Consider the following 18,754-nt stretch of genomic DNA (forward strand, 5'->3'; position numbering starts at 1 on the left):
GAGGAAATTTCTGAGAGTTCCACTCTTCCCAGAAAATATTGTGAGCTGGTCAAACTCTAATAAAAGTCCTGAAATTGAAGCTGATACCTAGCTGTAAGGATGTAAGTCAGGATAAAATGCAGTTGAAGTGTCTACAAGAATGTAGTTATGTGTTTGGTACGATCCTTTTTGCAGATTATTGGGCAAATGTTATGTCAATAAAACTTGATTGAATTTTTTTATTACTATAGAATCATGATTAAAAATCTAAATTTCTGAATAGCTAGACACTTCATCATAATGAAGAATTACAAATGTTAGAGCTTTCTCAAATAATTTATTTGTGAACATGAATTCTACTATTTTAGAGACTTAGGTGACTGTAATTTAAATGAGCAGTGATTTGAAGTTTATAGCTTCCTTTTCGTTATGTCATGGGTAATTTCTCTGTGCTGAGGTATGAACACACACATCATTTGAGCTGTTATTGAAGTAGAGTACAAAGCCTGCCATCTTTCACTAACAGGGGAATAGTGAGTAAATCCTCTAATGCTAAACAAACAATACATCTAATTATGATTTAAGTTTGATGTTGGCTATAGTGCTATGTAAACATATGGGTAATGGTCTCATTTATCCTCCACTATAACTTCCTGAATAAACTTCCTGATTTGGAAAGGTCCCAGTGTCTATTTGTAATGTCAACTATTTCTTAAGAATTAGTGCTTTTGTTTTATACAATTATTTGGGTAGCAGAAATTTTATACTTTAGTTATTTAAAAATAAGGATGTCTTGCAGGTCTTTTTAAGTTTATTTGATCATAATTTCTATAACTTATATTAATAACTTTCTATTTCTGATTACAGCCCATTTTGGTTAAGTGAGTAAAAACATACTCAAAGCAATGACAAAGAAAAATGTTTAGGGTATAAATATGTCATCCTGATTTTTCAGTTGTATTCCATATCTGATGTTCTATTAGGTGACACTATTCCCCACCTCAGAAGCTATGTCGATGTTTGTAAATATAACAAATAATCACATTTACATCAGCGGGTTTAAAATCACTTTTAGTAGCAGTCCCTACTGCAGCCTTTTTACTGGACATAAATGAAGAAATAGAAAACTACTTAACTATAAAGACACCAAAAGTAAGGTCTGATGATTATTTTAATGTTAGAATCAAGGAAGATTTTTCACCAAACATTTGGGCAGGAAAGAGACAGTCAGAAAAGAAAGTGTTGATTGTACATCATGTTCTAAAAGCACTAATTACTTCTGTGAAAAATAGAAGTGGGGCTAGCCCTGATAGTTGTGAGTATAAGAACTAAGCTGAACAAAGAAGGGCGTGAGATGCACAAAGTAGGTGCTACCCAGAACTGAGCCTGGGATTTGGGTGCTATGCTTGTGAATTCGCCATGGAGCTGTGGATCCGAGAAGGGTGACAAAACAGCACTAAAAAGAGTTAAGTCCCAGCAAAGTACAGACACTCTGTGGCGGCAAACTCAGACACAGAAAGAGATGGCACCCACCCGGGCACCAAGTCAGGCCTTGCTGGGGAAATAGAAACCACACAGGTTAGTTAACCCAAGAAAGTGAAATATAAGGAATTCTCATTGGCAGAAGATGGTTAGTTTCTTTAAAATGATAGGAGAGAGCTGTAAGTAGCTTGACGTGGCAGGTACTTGTAGCAGCTCCTCCCTCTAAGTGGTGGGATGGAACTCAGTGAAGCCACCATGGGATAGCTGGGGACACACTCCCTCTGCCACCTGCAGCAAGGCTGCTGTCAGATGTCTTGAACATGGGTGTGGCCACCATAGGAACACACAGCCTGCTGGTGGTCAAACAAAGCCAAAAGAAATGTGCCAGAGCTTGCTGGTCTATGGAAGCTGCCCAGTGTTACTGGAGCATGTGAGCGTGCTGGGGCTACTTAGAAGCAGCCTCTAAGGTCAGAGTGTGTGTGCAGGCCACAGCAAGTCAGAAAGTTGTCTGTGGGGGCAGAGTATGCCCTCTTGTCTGAGCGCTTTATTTCTGGGCTGCTAGACTTCTGTGTTAAATAATAATAATAAAAAGATGATGATTAGCTTATTTTTATTTATTTATTTATTTATGACAGAGTCTCACTCTGTAGTCCTTGGTAGAGTGCCATGGCATCATCATAGCTCACAGAAACCTCAAACGCTTGGGCTTGAGTGATCCTCTTGCCTCACACTACCCAGTAGCTGGGACTATAGGCCTTTGCTACTATGCCCAGCTAGTTTTTCTGTTTTTAGAGACAGGATCTCACTCTTATTCAGGCTGTTCTCGAAATTCTGACCTCAAGCCATATACCCACCTCAGCCTCCCAGAGTGCTAGGATTACATGCATGAGCCACCATGCCCGGCCTTGGTAATGATATTAATGAAGAGCCAGAACTCAGCATTGAAATGTTGTGAGCCCACCAAAATGGCCCTACAGGGTCCTTCCAGGACTCTCTTAACTATGTTCTGCTACCTGGCCATGGAAAAATGTGAAGATGTCTAACCAACCACAGGATCATAAAGCAAGCTAAATTGGGAGTGCAGAGAGTCGATTGGTGATTGGCACAGCTAGGCCCTGAAAATGATTTATTCCAAAACCCTAAATGATATTTTATAAACCTATTTGGTATTTTTATTAATTGCAAGCAGAAATGAGCACTTTACATTTACAGCAGAAACTTTTAAAAGGAGAATATAAGACAGAAGGACAAGTGAATAAGTAGAAATTAAAAATGAGAAGAGATAAGAAAATTAGTCAAAAAAAATCAAAATAAGCACTGGTGATATATACATACAACAAAACTTTCACTATAAAATAGGAGGTGGAAAATAGAGAAAAAATGTGAAAGGTAAATACGGCAATAAAGACAAAGCAGATGAGAATGATTGCAGAAGACTTTAGGTTTGGCAGATAGTCAGGCGTGATGCACGTTAAGAATGACAGAGGTGATCCTAGAAAAGATAATTGATAAATTAGACCAATGTCAAAATCCAAGACGAATCTGAAGAAACAGCATTGAATCAAAACACAATTATGTTACGAAACTGAAAAAACTCACCATATTCCAGTAAATAAATGAAAAAGGCTCAAGGTTTTAAAAATTCTAGCAAAAATTTACATCACATAAATAGAAAAAAAAATGTGTATACACCAAAGATGAAGAAAAAAGTTTGCCAGCGAAGCATTCTTCCTTAGACTTGTCTGCAATACTAAACGCCAGAAAATAATATACTAGATTTTACTAGATAATAATATATAGATTTTACTCTATATAATATTCTATAATCTAATATATTAGTATATATAATATATAAATTTATATATTATAATATAAATATAAATCTATATATTATAGTATATATAGTAAATCTATGTATACTATAATAGAGTATAATATTATATATAATATATAAATTCATATATTATAGTATATATAATAAATCTATGTATACTATAATCTAGCATAATACTAGATATAATATATATAATATATAAATCTATATATTATAGTATATATAGCAAATCTATGTATACTATAATCTAGTATATATACTGGATTTTATATTATATATGTATAAATTTATATATTATATATACTATAATATATACTAGATTATAGTATATTATATAGAATAAAATCTATATATTTTTATCTACATATTATATAGAGTAAAATCTATCTATTATTACTCTATTAATATACTAGATTTTGCTCTCAACTTTAAGTCCCCTCTGGCTCCCCCAAGTCTGGTTTGAAGCTCCTTAGATGTTCCAATAGCCCTTTGTCCTTCTCCTAGTATATAATGCATGTTCTATCGTGTTATATTTAAATATTTACTGTTCTCCCTCTCATACGCTATGAGGTATTTCTCCGTAGGATTCTTTAAATGCTACAATTACAAGATGGTAATAGGTAAATTGACTTTGTCTAAAGTTTAATCTTTGACACAAAAAGCATTTAAAAAAAAAGAACCATACCTAATACCCCTCTGCCACAAAAGTCAGAGAAAACCCATTTTCTTTCTTATTTGAATAGTGTTATGATTTCTGGACAATCTTATATTTTTACAAATAGAAGAAGCAATTTTAATGTTTATGTTCACTGGTGTTTCCCAAGCGACTAAACCAGAATAATACAAAGCATAGAATAGTTACGTGATTAATAAATGTTTAGTAGAAGCATAGAAGCATTAGAATTAAAATTTTAAGCTATTTCCCATAAAGTGGTATTGATAGTTGCTGTTTTTATCTCCTCTGTAGGCTTGTAACTGCAGCACAGTGGGATCCTTGGATTTCCAATGCAATGTAAATACCGGCCAATGTAACTGTCATCCAAAATTCTCCGGTGCAAAATGTACAGAGTGCAATCGAGGTCACTGGAACTTCCCTCACTGCAATCTCTGTGACTGCTTCCTGCCAGGGACAGATGCTGCCACCTGTGATTCGGAGACTAAACAGTGCTCCTGTAGTGACCAAACTGGGCAGTGTACTTGCAAGGTATGTGCTGCTGGAGTGCAGTAGGGGAAACCTCACCCAATTCGGTTTCCATCGCTCAGATTTAAGTGCATTCAGTGTTCATATTCCTGCTTCGTTGAGCTATCCAAACAGATGGACAAAATCCCATTGCTAGACCCAGAGCTGTCCTTGCTATATGTTCCTTGGCTTACTGATATGTGCTGCTTTTCAACCCAGACCCAACTTTTTTCCTAGTTGGTAGAGAAGATGCATTTTCAATTATAAACGCAAATTATTATTTTTTAAAGATATTATTAGCTTTGCTTTCAGCAAGAGTAATCTGGGAAGGAGGGCTGGGAAGACAGTTTTTTCCAGCATCATCAGAGAAAATCACAGCTAAATAATAAGGCTTATAAAAAACCATTTCTCCTAAAGTTAATCTGCAATCACTGTACACTGGAAAATATATTTACTGCTGTGGAAGTTCAGTAAAATTTCATCACATATAAACACTTTCATTATAAGCGGTGACTATGTGCAAATTTTTGCCCTCATTAATATTGTTAAATGGTGTAGAAAAAGAGCCAATTAAAAAGGATAAAAGGGATTTTTCTCCTTACATATTTCTTAAAAAAATCAATCCCAGGGTAAATGCAGTTAAAACTGTGTCAGAGGTATTGTTTCAAGATAAACTCTATGCAAAGAGGGACACAAGAAATGGGATGGAATCTGAGAAGAGGTTGTTAAAATAGTCTTAAGAATTTAAGGCAATGGCAGCTTCTGTTATGGAGGGTCCCAGCCAACTAAGGAGTAGTACTGTCTTGCTGCTTCTTACCGTGACCATCACCTATGATATAGATATATATATTTTTGTTTTCTCAGCAACCAAACTGTCTAAAACCTTTTGACTTTTTTTTTTTTTTTGAGACAGAGTCTCAAGCTGTTGCCCTAGGTAGAGTGCCATGGCGTCACAGCTCACAGTGACCTCAAACTCTTGGCCTTAAGCAATTTTCTTCCCTCGGCCTCGCAGGTAGCTGGGACTACGGGTTCCTGCCACAATGCAGGGCTATTTTTTGGTTGTAGTTGAAACTGTTGTTTGGCAGGCCCAGGTTGGATTTGAACCCACAAGCTCTGGCATATGTGGCTGGCGCCCTAGCTGCTTGAGCTACAGGCACCAAGCTCACCTATGATATTTAATATATATTACATCTATGTATATACATTATGTTATAATAATTATATAAATATACATCTTAACCTCCTGCCTATTCTTGACAACTTTGACTAATAGGAATCCATGTTTTTACTTTGCTTTTGAAATTTTCATGAGTCTTTCACATCAGTCACATCAGAACTGTAGGAAGTGTGCCACTGAGATTGAAAAAACAATCTGCAATACCTTTAGGAATGTACTTATTTATGAAGAAAGCACTTTTGAAAGACCCATGAATGATGAGATTCAACTACATGTGCCTTTTGAGAGGAGAGTGCAATACTCAGGGTTCTTTTGTTTTCATTTTTTTTTTTTTTTTAAGTACATCTGTTTTTGTTCTCAAGCTGATTTCCCCGTCTCTTTGCCATTCTGGACTCTAAGGGACTCCCATCTCTCTCCAGGTGAATGTGGAAGGCGTCCACTGCGACAGATGCCGGCCTGGCAAATTTGGACTTGATGCCAGAAATCCGCTCGGCTGCAGCAGCTGCTATTGCTTTGGCGCCACTACTCAGTGCTCTGAAGCAAAAGGACTGATCCGGACGTGGGTGAGTAAGGAGGTGCTGAGCCGTGTAATGGTGTAATGCGAGGCCCTGCTGGTGGCTTTGAGTCAGGCCCTCCGGGGTAGTAGGAAATGGCAAACCATGTAAGTAACCTTTTCCCCTGTGCACATTTAGAAAAGGTAAAGGGACCACGTGCTGTTAGACAGCTGGGGCAAACGCCTCTCTTATTCTTTCTTAAAAATAGTTCACTTATTGTTGATGAGGAAATAGAAAAGAGAAACATTATCAGAGAAGCATTAGACTTTGGGATGGGAAGAGTCAGGGCAGCAGAGTGTGAATGCTGATGTGTGCGAACACAGCCACGAAAACTAAACTTGTTGCACATTTGTTCCAACCAACATTAGGAAATCATTGAATTTTAGGGTGGGAGGATGTTCATTTTTACTTTAATGTTCCCTTAACTTTTCCTACTTCTAAATTCTACTCTTTGAAGCCAGGTGCAGTGTCTCATGCCTGTAATCCCACCACTCTGGGAGGCCAAGGCGGTGGATTGCCTGAGACCAGCCTGCACAAGAGGGAGACCCCATCTCTAAAAATAGCCGGGTGTTGTGATGGGCACCTGTAGTCCCAAGTACTTGGGAGGCTGAGGCAAGGGTCTCACTTGAGCCCAATAGTTTGAGGTTGCCATGTGCTACGACTGCAGCACTCTATGAAGGGCGACAAAATGAAACTATCTCCCAAAATAAATAAATAAATAAATTCTATTTTTTGTCAGTGTAAAAGACTAATTTTCAGAGATATTGTGGTTTTTCTTATGTCAGCTAGTAAAAAAAATCTTTACCTCCTGCCTTGCTTGTCTGCTATGCGTGAGTTTTCTTTCTCAAGAGAACACCTCATCAGAATGAGCTGAGGGACTGCAGGTGGACAGGCAGTCCTTAACTTAGTTTTAAAGGAATGTCAAAAAAACTTACGTGTAGCCTCCTACTGTCTTTTGACCCCACGAAGGTGACTCTGAAAGCTGATCAGACCATTCTACCCCTGGTGGATGAGGCCCTGCAGCACACAACTACCAAAGGCATTGCTTTCCAACACCCAGAAATCGTTGCAAACATGACTCTCGTGAGACGAGATCTCCATTTGGAACCTTTTTATTGGAAACTTCCAGGACAATTTGAGGGAAAGAAGGTAAGAACAAGAGCTTTGAAGTCATATGTGAACAAGATAAAATATGTTTTTGGAACCATGTCATTTGGAAATTCATCTAACTCCTCATCACTCTTCATTTTATTTCATCAGTTGATGGCCTATGGGGGCAAACTCAGGTACGCAATCTATTTTGAAGCTCGGGAAGAGACAGGTTTCTCTACGTATAATCCTCAAGTTATCATTCGAGGTGGAACTCCTTCTCATGCTAGAATTATCATCAGGCATATGGCTGCTCCTCTGATTGGCCAATTGACAAGGCATGAAATTGAAATGACAGAGGTAAAGTTACTAGTTGTTCAGTACACAGATGCCGATGGTTTTGCGTTCAGTTTTGTCAGAATGGTTTCTTTTCTTGCAAATAGAAAGAATGGAAATACTATGGCGATGATCCTCGAATCAGTAGAACTGTGACCCGTGAAGACTTCCTGGATATATTATATGATATTCATTATATTCTGATCAAGGCTACTCATGGAAATATCATGCGACAAAGCAGGTAAGAGCAAATACCCAAGTTAAGCTCTTCTTGTATAGGGCAGTCTATAGGAAAGGTCAGTGAAACCTCAGACAAGAAAGATTTAGAAATGGCTGGGTTTGGAGTGTGATGCTAGAACACAAGCCAGGGGTGGTTTCCTTGTGACCTGACAGAAGATAATCACCAAAAAAGGAAAATAGCATGAGAAACAAGTTTAAGGGGAAAAAATTGAATTATATGGTAAGTTTAAGATGCAAATCAGAAATTCACATATTGTTAGGTCTGATGTAGTCAGTAATTCACTGTTGTCCTATCATTGGGTTATAAGAGTGCTGAGAAAATGACTTTCTCCATCCATCAGGGGAATCACACAGGGCCAAGTTGGTCTGGTCTCCTCCAGCTTCTGAAGACATTCTCATGTCTTCACGCCTGTATTGCATTCAATATCGTCATTTTCCCACGTGTCACAATTTCCCTATGCATGTCACAATTTCCCTATGCATGATGGTTTTTCCGTCTGTCATTGGGAATCATATTAGAAAAAAAGGAACACAGAAGATCAACAAGAATGAATGTGATATCATGGAACCTAGATGGTGGGAATATTTCAAGGGAGTATTCATTGTTTTTATATGACCTGAAGAGTCCAATTAAAATGAACCTTATTGGGGCTGACAGTTAAAACTGTACTGGAGGTGCTCATGGTATGATGCCTTGGAAGCCTTATTTTCCAAAGGAAATGTGTTTTCCTTACAGTATGGCTTCTTCATACCCCACCCAGCAGCTTTGGTAAGATCACAGAGTCCTGAATATCCCTGGGGTCCCCACCCCAGTCAGGGACTCTGGGCCTGGACCCATTTTCATTGGAGTCCTGGGGCAAAAATAATCACAAACTTTTAGAGAATGAATGAAACACAAGAACCTAATGATACTGTGAGCGTAGACTGTTGTTTTCCATGAATATAATTATAAAAGAAAGCAAGGACACAGTGTCAAAAGTCAAGGATGACTATGAGAAAAGTAAGCATGTTTATACAGCTTGGGGAAAGGATTAATACCAAGGAAGTTATTAACAATATAAAATAAGGAAAGTTAGATCAGGGATAATGCAGTAGACTACAACATCATGAGCACCCATGGCCTCATCCAGAGATGAAATGAGAAATCACAGATAAAGTTCATACCGTGGTTGCAGAGAGTTGAGTTGAGTTCATACACATAAGCTCAATTTCTTTTTCATGTCAGTTTCCATTCTGTTCTTTAAGAATATGGAATCAATATATGTTCATAAATAATCTCATTTTATAAATTATTAGACCAGACTAGGAAAACAAAACAAAAACATAATGAAGCCTCTCATTGGCAAACTAACGAATACAAAAATACCGTACCTAAAGCAGAAAGTCCTTTTATTTCATGCAGAAGATCTATATGGGTTTTCTCATTCATGTTGAGACTTTTGGTAAAAGAGTAAATCAAGGTCGAAAATTCACTTTCAAATCTGAATCCCTTTGGTTTCTTTTTGATATGTCTCACTGGAATGAAAGATTGTTTTTATATGTTGTTTTTATATGAAATACCAAAAAGGCAAGTAATTTAAAAATGCTGTCAGCTATATTGTTAATCATTTTAGAATATCATATGTAAATCAGGTGGCAGGCAGAAGCCATAGCAGGTTGCATGTCCTTGAAGATAGCAGGTAGTTTTGTGAGTGTGCAAATAGATTATTTTGCAAATTGCTCCACACCACAGTCAAAGACTTTGGTGCTACCCAGAACATCTTGTTAGTGGAATGATGGAAACAATATTTTCATGCATCTTTTATTGTACCTTCCTTGCGTCTCTCACTCTGATTTTACTTGCCCACATCTTGATACTTTGTCTCTGTATGTCTTTTTCTCTTATCACACTATTTTAGATACTTCCCTAAATGAGATATTTTGGTTTAAGTGATCATTTTTTTAACCTTTAGAATGAGTAAATATTTTACTTTTTCTAAGCTAGAGTCATAGCCTAGCAATGATAAGAATGAATAGCTCAGTTTTGCAAGACAGTGGAACTGTGACAAAAGTTTTTAAAAGTTTAAATATTCCCCCCAAAAGTAATCAAGATATAACCTTGCATCTCTGTTATACAGCTGCAAATTTTAGCCTTAGAAACAGCAAGAGGAAAGTTTTAAGAGTTAAGGTATAGTTTGAGAGTTGAACTTTGCACATTTTGCCAATGCTGGCATTTTCTTTTCCGTTTGTACTTCTTTTGTCTCCTTTTACCTTTATCTGAAAGAAATAACAACTTTGGCATTTCAGGACTCATTTTATAGAAGCCAGAAGTTGGCTAAATTTCTGATACAGTAAAACCTGTTGCTCTCTAATCTCCTGAGAAAAAGTGTGTATTACAAAAATATCAGTTGTTGCTGTCCTCCAAGCTTCGCCTGACTTGTAAACACTGGCTGGTGTGCCCCATGCCTGTGCAAGAGAAGGGAAGATGGCGCTGGTTGATCCTCAGGCTGTAAAATATCATGGCCATGCCAGTGGCCAGGAGTTCTCAACAAACAAGTGGCCTCCTTATTCCCACAAAGAGTTGCAGACCGTACAAGGATTCCCTCCCACAGGAGGGGAGTGGTTCGTGTACAGCTCCCCACCATATGGGGCTCTGCAAGGACTTCAGACTGCAGATGGCAATGTGAGAGAAGCCAGAGCGTGCATTCATAGTTCAGTTTCAATAAAACCTACCAATGCTTGTTATAAAGTTTACGATTCAAACTCTTTAAACTGTTGGAGGTGCTTTTTATTGGAGCAAAACTATTCATTGTCTCATTTTAAAGTTGATTTGCAGAACATTTTTGTGTTGCCAGTTGTCATAAAATAGTCTGAATTCATGGATTATATGTATTTTTTAATGTATACTTTCCAATTAATGAAAAGGATATCAATATTTTAACTGTGAATCTTTTGTTTCAGTTATGAGGACTTTTCCAATAGGAAAATAGGGTGAATTAAGTTACTCAAAGAATTTATTTAATAAAGTGAATGAAATATTAATTTGAAAGATTTTTTACTCTCAGAAAGAAATCAGTATTATTACATCATGCTTGATCATTGTTTTCTAAGTGATTTTCTAAGATTTTTGAAAGGACATTCATAGGCTTTAGGGAAAGAAATGAAGAATGGTAGTAAATTAAAAGCAATTTCACTAGTGAGTACAGGAAATATTATATGGGAAATGACCTTGGGTTGTCTGTTTGCAAGAATATAAATGTCTGATTAATCACCAATGTCTACCTGAAGCAACTCATATTTTAAGAAATGGGAAAAACTCTTTGTAGTAACATCTCAATAGGATATCAGACTTCTAATTTGCTGAACTCCTTATAATTTATGTGAATATTTCACTAATGTGTAATCTCAACCTTTGAGGAAGCAAAAATGCAGTAATAAGAAATGACATGTGGGTCCCTATAATGTAAGCAGCTTCAAAACAGTATGTTAATTAGCTGGAACTTAATTGTTCCATAATGTATCCACATATCAAAATAATACATCATTGGTTCAATGAATATATTTGACCATTGAATAATGCTGGGGTTAGGGACACCAACTGCTTACACAGTCCAAAATTCATTTATAGTGTTTGACTCCTCAAACACTTAACCGCTAATAAAATAGCCCACTGTCGACTGGAAGCCTTACTGTTAACAATAACAGTTGACCATTGCATAGTTTATACGTTAGATGTGTTCTACAGTGGATCCTTACAATAAAGAAGCTAGGGAAAAGAAAATGTTTTTAAGAAAATCTTAAAGAAGAAAAAACATATTTGCTGTTCACTAAGTGGAAGTGGACCATCAGGAAGCTGTCCATGTTGGTGCCTTCACGGAGAGGAGGCCCTGGAGGAGTAAGAGGAGGGACGGATTTCGCTGACTCAGGAGTGGCAGAGATGGAGGAAACTCCAACATATAACAGTGGCCCACGCAGCTCAAACCCGTCTTGTTTAAGGGCCAACTATGTATACAATTATTTGTCAAATAAAGGCAAAAGAAAACATCGAACATGTTTGAGGTTGACAATAAACTGGAGAAGACTGTTCCTGTAGGATTTACCAGATGACAGTAAGTGGCTGGTGTAGTGATCTAAGTGCTATCTTTAGGATTTCTGAAATCTCCATGGAGGTCGCGGAACCAGGTCGTGGAACTGCAGTAACTCCTCCAGCTCACTTGATTGAGAAATGTGATTGTCCTCCGGGCTATTCTGGCTTGTCCTGTGAGGTAAGCTAACTCCTACTTATCTGCTTAACTTCGGCTCACTTGAGGAAATACTCCCAGCACTATCTTCGCTACAGACAAGTGGAGTCTATTACCTACTCTTAACCTTAAATGTTTGATTTAATCTTGTATTCACGATGTGAGACATAGTAGCGAGAGGATCATGTCATTGTTACCCAGTTGTACAAATCACACCTGCAGGAAAATAGACATGAAAATGTAAAGATTTCGGAAAATACCTAATAGAAGTAGGAATGTTTTTATGAGACCCACTTATTAATAATTGGTCTACTTTCTTGGACCACTTTAGAGCAAGCAGAAACATTTAAACTACAGGGATTATGAGAGAAGATTATATCTTGTTTTGAAAATATTTTTATATACAATGTGACAGAACTTACACGCTAAACAGCAGTCTATTCTCTTCCACATAAGCTTCTCAGAAGGACATATATTTGTTCCAACAGTGCTACTATTGTTCAGTCACTGCATTTTTAAAGCTGTCTTTTTTTTTAGAAAGAAAGAAAGAAAAAAAAAAAAAAAAACTTTCTGGGCTATTTCTTTGACCGCCATGAGAACTGAAAACTTTGTTAGATCTTTGTCTTGTGGAAGTAGATTTAATTTCTATGAAGATTAGGAACGGTCAAAGAAATAAGTCTAAGTGTTTTATAAACACCAAGTGCGCTATGAATGTCAAGCATTTATCACAGTGCCTGGTGTGTGGTCAATATTAGTTGCTGGGTTAATGTTGTGATTAATGTAACAGCTAGTTATATACCTGCGTATTGATTTATTATAAATATAATTGTATACATGTTATTTTTTAAACAGGATTTGGAAAGTTTTATTAAGGATGGCACATGAGGCAGGTGACAACATCAGGTCAAAACTTAAGTACAACATAAAAATAATGAGTACAAACGTCCTGACAGTGGTCGCGTCATCCTGCCAAGGAAAGGGAATTTGGCTTCAGCAAATCTGCCCAGCTCTGCCACTCAGGGATTTGAGTATTTACCGGCCCCTGCCTAAAAAGGGTTTAGTAACCAGAGCAGGGTCTCAGCCCTAGGATAAGGTGAAGTTGACTTTGTTATCCATTCTATTTTCCTTACATTATCTGTAGTACCATTCCTAATGTTTGTAGAAATTAAATCTACCTCCACAAGACAAAGATCTAACAAATTATTCCGTTCTCATGGAAGTGAAACAAATAGCCCAGTAAGAGAGTTTTTTTCTTTAAAAAAAAAAAAACAGCTTTAAAAATGCAATGACTGAACAAGTGTTTGTTCGGTACCTAGCGCAGGGTACTTGCTCTGTTGCTGAACTTCAGGGTTTTCACCCATGGAATCAGCATAAAGATTAATTTATATAGAAACATATGTTTCAAAGCCTCCCTATAAACTGACATCCCATCCAGCTGACTTGCCATTGTACGAATTCCGTCTCTTTCAGACAACTATTTTGTAGAATAACTAACTGCAACGGTCTTATGATTCCTCTGAAGGTCAATATTGATTTAAATTTGTCCATTTGATCTAACACATAATTACATAACCCACATTATTATTAAACCATTACTATTTCATACATTATTTATACATTTTTATGGGCGACTCTCCCCAACATCTGTATACATGCACAGTGTGTGGGTGGATAATGAGGTAGTTTGGTGCACAGAAAGTACGTTACCTTTCCAGCAAGTGTGAAAGATACAAAAAATAGAAGACAGAAAGAACTCGAGATTTTCCTAGACAAGAGCTGAGATTTTCTTTATCCCAAGAAATGTTTGGTTGTTCTTCTAGCTATGTGACCTTGATCAATTCCCTCAATTGCTACAGGGCTTCTTATTACATAGTTATCCAATCTATCTATAGAATAACAGTTTGAGTTTTGAAGTTGTAAAATTTCTGGCTTTGCAATATTATTTACCTGTAAGAAGTATTTAGTAAGTAGAGAAAGTTGGCCTTCAGATATCTTGAAGAGAAAGTAATTACAGCTATGTTTTTCTAAATTTATTTAAAAGAATTCACTGGCCAGGAGTGGTGACTCATGCCTATAATCCTAGCACTCTAGGAGGCCGAGGCAGGTGGATAGCTTGAGCTCACAGGTTCAAGACCAGCCTGAGCAAAAAGCAAGACCCTGTCTCTACTGAAAAATAGAAAAACTGAGGCAAGAGGTTCGCTGAAGCCCCAGAGTTGGAGGTTGCTGTGAGCTATGACACTACGGCACTCTACCCAGGGTGATAGCTTGGAGACTCTGCCTAAAAATAAATAAATTGATTAATTAAATAATTCACTTATGAATAAAAATATTAGTAGGGTAGCAAATTATTTTAATACAGTCCACCTTCCATACCAGATTTTAAATGTGAAAACAACCTTTTTATTATGATCGATAAGCTTTTCAAATAGTACATTCTGAAACATACTTTCCCTTTAGTTTTAGTCATTTTCCATCATTATATGAAAATATAAATTAGCACACCTAAAGCAGATGATAAATGAAGAAAATCCAGAAAACCTATGAATATGTACCAAGTGCCATCTGCATTGGTGGCTTCACCTTTGTCTTGTGACTTTCACTTAAGCTTCTATTTAAAGACAGTAATTACAGTAATATCTTAGTGGAGAGATTATGGAGATACAGGCCTATCTCTCATAATAAGGTACCTGAGGTGTTCTCCACACCCGTTGCCTCTAATCCATTATACTTCTTGTTTATAATTCATCTTGATTCTAAAGTGTAATTATCCAGGCATAAAATATAATCATCAAAGCAAGAGCTAAGGACAGTTTTGAAATAATACATCCCATTCCAGTAACATATGCTTTGGGTCGTGAATACACAAAGCAATTCCTTTACAATATTTTTACCAAACGTATGGTATTCTAGACACAGCTGTGTTTACAGGCTATTCATTTCAAGTCTTTAGCCACAATATGGTTGCAAGTAAACAAAATTAAATATTAGTTACCACTAAAAATTGGAAAGACAATTACCTTAGTATATGACACTATAGCATTGTTCATGAGAAATGTTCATTCTGGAAGGGCCTAATTATTAAATTTATGATTTGAAGTAGAGAACAGATTGCCATTAGAAGTCCAATAAACGATCCTATTTCCTTACCAGATTTGCTGGCGTTAGAGCCATTGGTGTTAGAGACTTTACCTAACCTGCTCTTAGGGTTAGGTTAGGTTGAGGTTTAGGCAACTGCCTAAACTGACCAAAACTGAATTTAGTTTATTATGCAGACACTATTCTTCCTCATCACTTTCTTAAAGATTGAAAATACTCTGCATTGAATATGTGGCTCTCTGCAATAATGTCAGGGAAAGTAGACATTCATCCATGATCTCTGGGTCATCCCCCCTTATTTAGGGCCCAGGCTCATAGTGGAATGGTTAATGTCTCTTAGGTCACCACTCAGAAGCTGTCTCTTAACATTATTAAAATTGATTTCTTAATATCTCCAAATAATTTATACCTATTCTCAACTTACAAAACCCAAAAGACAAACTATGGAAATGCTCTGCAGTCATATACTTACACAGGTGTTGCTCTATTCTTTGTCACTTCTACTGCAGATGGGAGACCCAAAGACTCTGTCTTCATGTCCATACAGATATTGAGGACCATGGTGTGGTTAAGCAGCATACATTATAATTTGGTTTCCCAGTACAACTTAAAATAATCATGGTTTCTTTTATTTTTAACTGATCCTGAGCAATTACATCTAAAAACTTATTTGCAATAGAGACACCTGTGTTGATATACGTCAAATGATTATCTCATTTACTCCTCACAACAACCCTATCAAATATCAAAACTTACCATACATTGATTGCTTACCATCTCCTGTGCAAAAACAAAGCACATTTCCTAGTATACTTACGCCAATAGTATGACTATTGTTTATGATCTCATTTTATAGATGAGGAAATTGAGATCCACGATCGCATAGCCAGGCATAAATTTGAACCTCAATACATCTGTTTTTAAAACCCAGAAAAACTTACACTTAATTATTACAAGTCTGATGACACAGAGATGCTGCCTGCCCACCGGAGAGCCCAGGCAGAAATACGCATTAGGTGTAAAAGTCAGCGCTTGTGTTTGTCAGTGGTGTTGCCCCCAATGCAGACAGGGTAAAGATATGTGTCCTGTCGACCATGCAAGAAATTCAAGTGTTGGCTATTTTTAACTAATGAAGATTTCTAACTTGGCTGTCCTAATTGGCTTCCTTTCCTTTCAGACATGCATGCCAGGATTTTATCGACTGCATTCCAGGCCTGGTGGCCGAACCCCTGGACCAACCCTGGGCACCTGTGTCCCGTGTCAGTGTCATGGACACAGCAGCCTATGTGACCCTGAAACATCCATATGCCAGGTAGTCCCCTAAGCCTGTCTGTCTTCAGTACGGCCCATGTGCTCATTCCCCATGACAAACGCTCAGATGCCACAGGCAGAAGCCAGCTAAGCTTCAGGAAACAGAACTCTGTGTGTGGGAAATACAATATATGGGAGAAAAAGACATTCGCTATATTCTATATTATAAAAAGCAATGAAAGAATGATCACTTGGAAAACCGCTGCTCATGTCAAGAAATAGAATATTAACACTTTAGAAAAGCACCAGAGGATAAGATGATATAAAAATTATATGGAGTTTTATTTTTCTGATTACAAACAAAAATAAGCTTTTTATAAGAAATTTGGAAATTAGAAAAATATACGATAAGTAATTGAGAAAAAAAGTCACTCAAAATTCAGCATAGGGCAGTGCCTGTGGCTCAAAGAAGTAGGAGGTGGCAGGTTCAAACTCAGCCCCGGCCAAAAACTGCAAAAAAAACAAACAAAAAATTCAGCATAAAATGTATTATTTTAGGTATTTCCTGCCAATTTTATGCATGTGGTTTACAGATCAGGTTTACAGAATACCATAGGTACAGAATAACTTCTGCTTTTTAAATTTACCTCTCATGAGAGGATTATGTTGTTAGATATTCTTTAAAATCTTTATGTTCTTTGGTTAAATGTCCCATAATTTATCCATTTCCCTTAGAATCGAGGTTGCCCTTGTTTTTTATGTTCCTGCTAACACCCTACTTTCTCTACCACCGTCTGCCTTGGAACAGTCAAGACTACCACATGGCCTTGGATGTCAGTCTCAGTAAGAAATTCAGGTTGCCCCTGTTGCGGCTTGTCCCTCCAGCTCTGGGCATCTCTGCAGAGCCTGTCTCCCTCCTGGGCTCCCCTGAACCCTTCCGCGGGGCCTGGTGGGACTCACGGTCGGCATCAGCAGAATCCCCCACAGAACCCTCCTCTTCCAGGCATACCCTCTTCTGGCTCTGATGAAAATCCGGCTGGCTCTCCCTGCCTGCTGCTCACTGCAGCCCTCTCTGCTAGTGGCCACTGCTTTCCCTGGCACTCCCCATTGCCTGAGCCTGAGGTAGGCGGTGCCCCTGCCCCCCACGCCCATTTAGGATCATCCTCGCATCTCCTCCACAGCTTCGAGTCTCACGCCTCCCTCCCTGGGCCAACTACACCCGCTCATAGAACTCACCCCCCAACTCACAGATGCTGCCCACCTGGGTCTTTGCAGATTCCCCCTGCTTGGAATCAGTGGGGCCCCCTCTAGCTCTATTCCTATCATCATTCTTGGTGACTTTCATGTCTAAAAATTAACTTTTACATACCTTTAGCTCTCAGTTTCTTGTGCCTCTGTGGTCTGCATTTGAAGTGCCTATCCCTTGACTGCCCTCACTTTTCTCTCCGGTTCATGTCTATAATCTCACCACTGATGTTCACTCACTCTTTCCTGTTCTTACCTCTCCCGCACCCTCACTTTCTCCACCAGCTTACTACCCAGGACCCTTCATTAGCATCCCTGCTTTGCAATGCTCACGTCCCCTGCCACTGCCTTACTTAATTTTTCCCGGTTAACTCCAGCAGTACGTGAATCCTCCTCTCTCCTGCTCCTGGGCCCTGTAAGCTGAGTGTGGCTATTAAAAAAAGAAGAAATTGTGCCCTCTAGTGTCACCTTGAATTTCATGATCGCTCCCTTCCCTTGGATCCTTTGTGCCACATTTCCTCTCCATGTTCCTGGAAGATTATTTCATACCATCCCCTCTCTCCTTGACCCCAAATCTCTCCTCCCACCCCTTCCCATCCTTACTGTTAGTTGAGGGTTGCTTCTCATTTCACTGAGAAGTTAGAAGCCATCAGGAAAGAAGTATACGAGCTCCCACTACCACACGCCACCACCTTTCTGCATATGTGCCCAATTATTCTGACTCTTTTCCATGGCTTGGAATAAACCATTCTTGTTTCTAGAAAAGATCACACCTTCCTTATATGCTCCAGAGCCCACCACTCTTCAACTCAATGACATTAGTCTCCCCACCCCACTATATCACTTTTTGTTTCTTCTTCCATCTTAAAAACAAAAAACAAAGATCATCTCTCTTGACTTCTCCTTGTAGCTACTACTTCTGTCTTCTCCTTCTATACAGTGAAGAGTTGTCTATACTCTGTCCACAATTTCTCTCCACCCCTTGTCCCTAATAAAATAGGCTGTCGGGTCCACTGCTACACTGGACCCCATGGCTGTTATTAGGCAACTGGTCTTCCATCTTACTAGATT

General features: G+C 38.1%; 1 protein-coding gene across 2 annotated transcripts in view; it reads left to right on the plus strand.

Annotated features, from left to right (window-relative positions):
• Positions 1-18,754, plus strand: part of LAMA2 (laminin subunit alpha 2) — a 656,330-nt gene that overhangs the window by 439,893 nt on the left and 197,683 nt on the right. For both annotated transcript variants that reach the window (XM_053591647.1, XM_053591648.1), the window contains exons 23-29: positions 4,263-4,499; positions 6,072-6,215; positions 7,176-7,355; positions 7,467-7,655; positions 7,739-7,872; positions 11,998-12,115; positions 16,365-16,499. In XM_053591647.1, the coding sequence (XP_053447622.1) occupies positions 4,263-4,499; positions 6,072-6,215; positions 7,176-7,355; positions 7,467-7,655; positions 7,739-7,872; positions 11,998-12,115; positions 16,365-16,499 (1,137 nt within the window). The remainder of the gene's footprint in view (positions 1-4,262; positions 4,500-6,071; positions 6,216-7,175; positions 7,356-7,466; positions 7,656-7,738; positions 7,873-11,997; positions 12,116-16,364; positions 16,500-18,754) is intronic.

Source organism: Nycticebus coucang, chromosome 5, assembly GCF_027406575.1.
Source record: "Nycticebus coucang isolate mNycCou1 chromosome 5, mNycCou1.pri, whole genome shotgun sequence".
Lineage (NCBI taxonomy): Eukaryota > Metazoa > Chordata > Mammalia > Primates > Lorisidae > Nycticebus > Nycticebus coucang.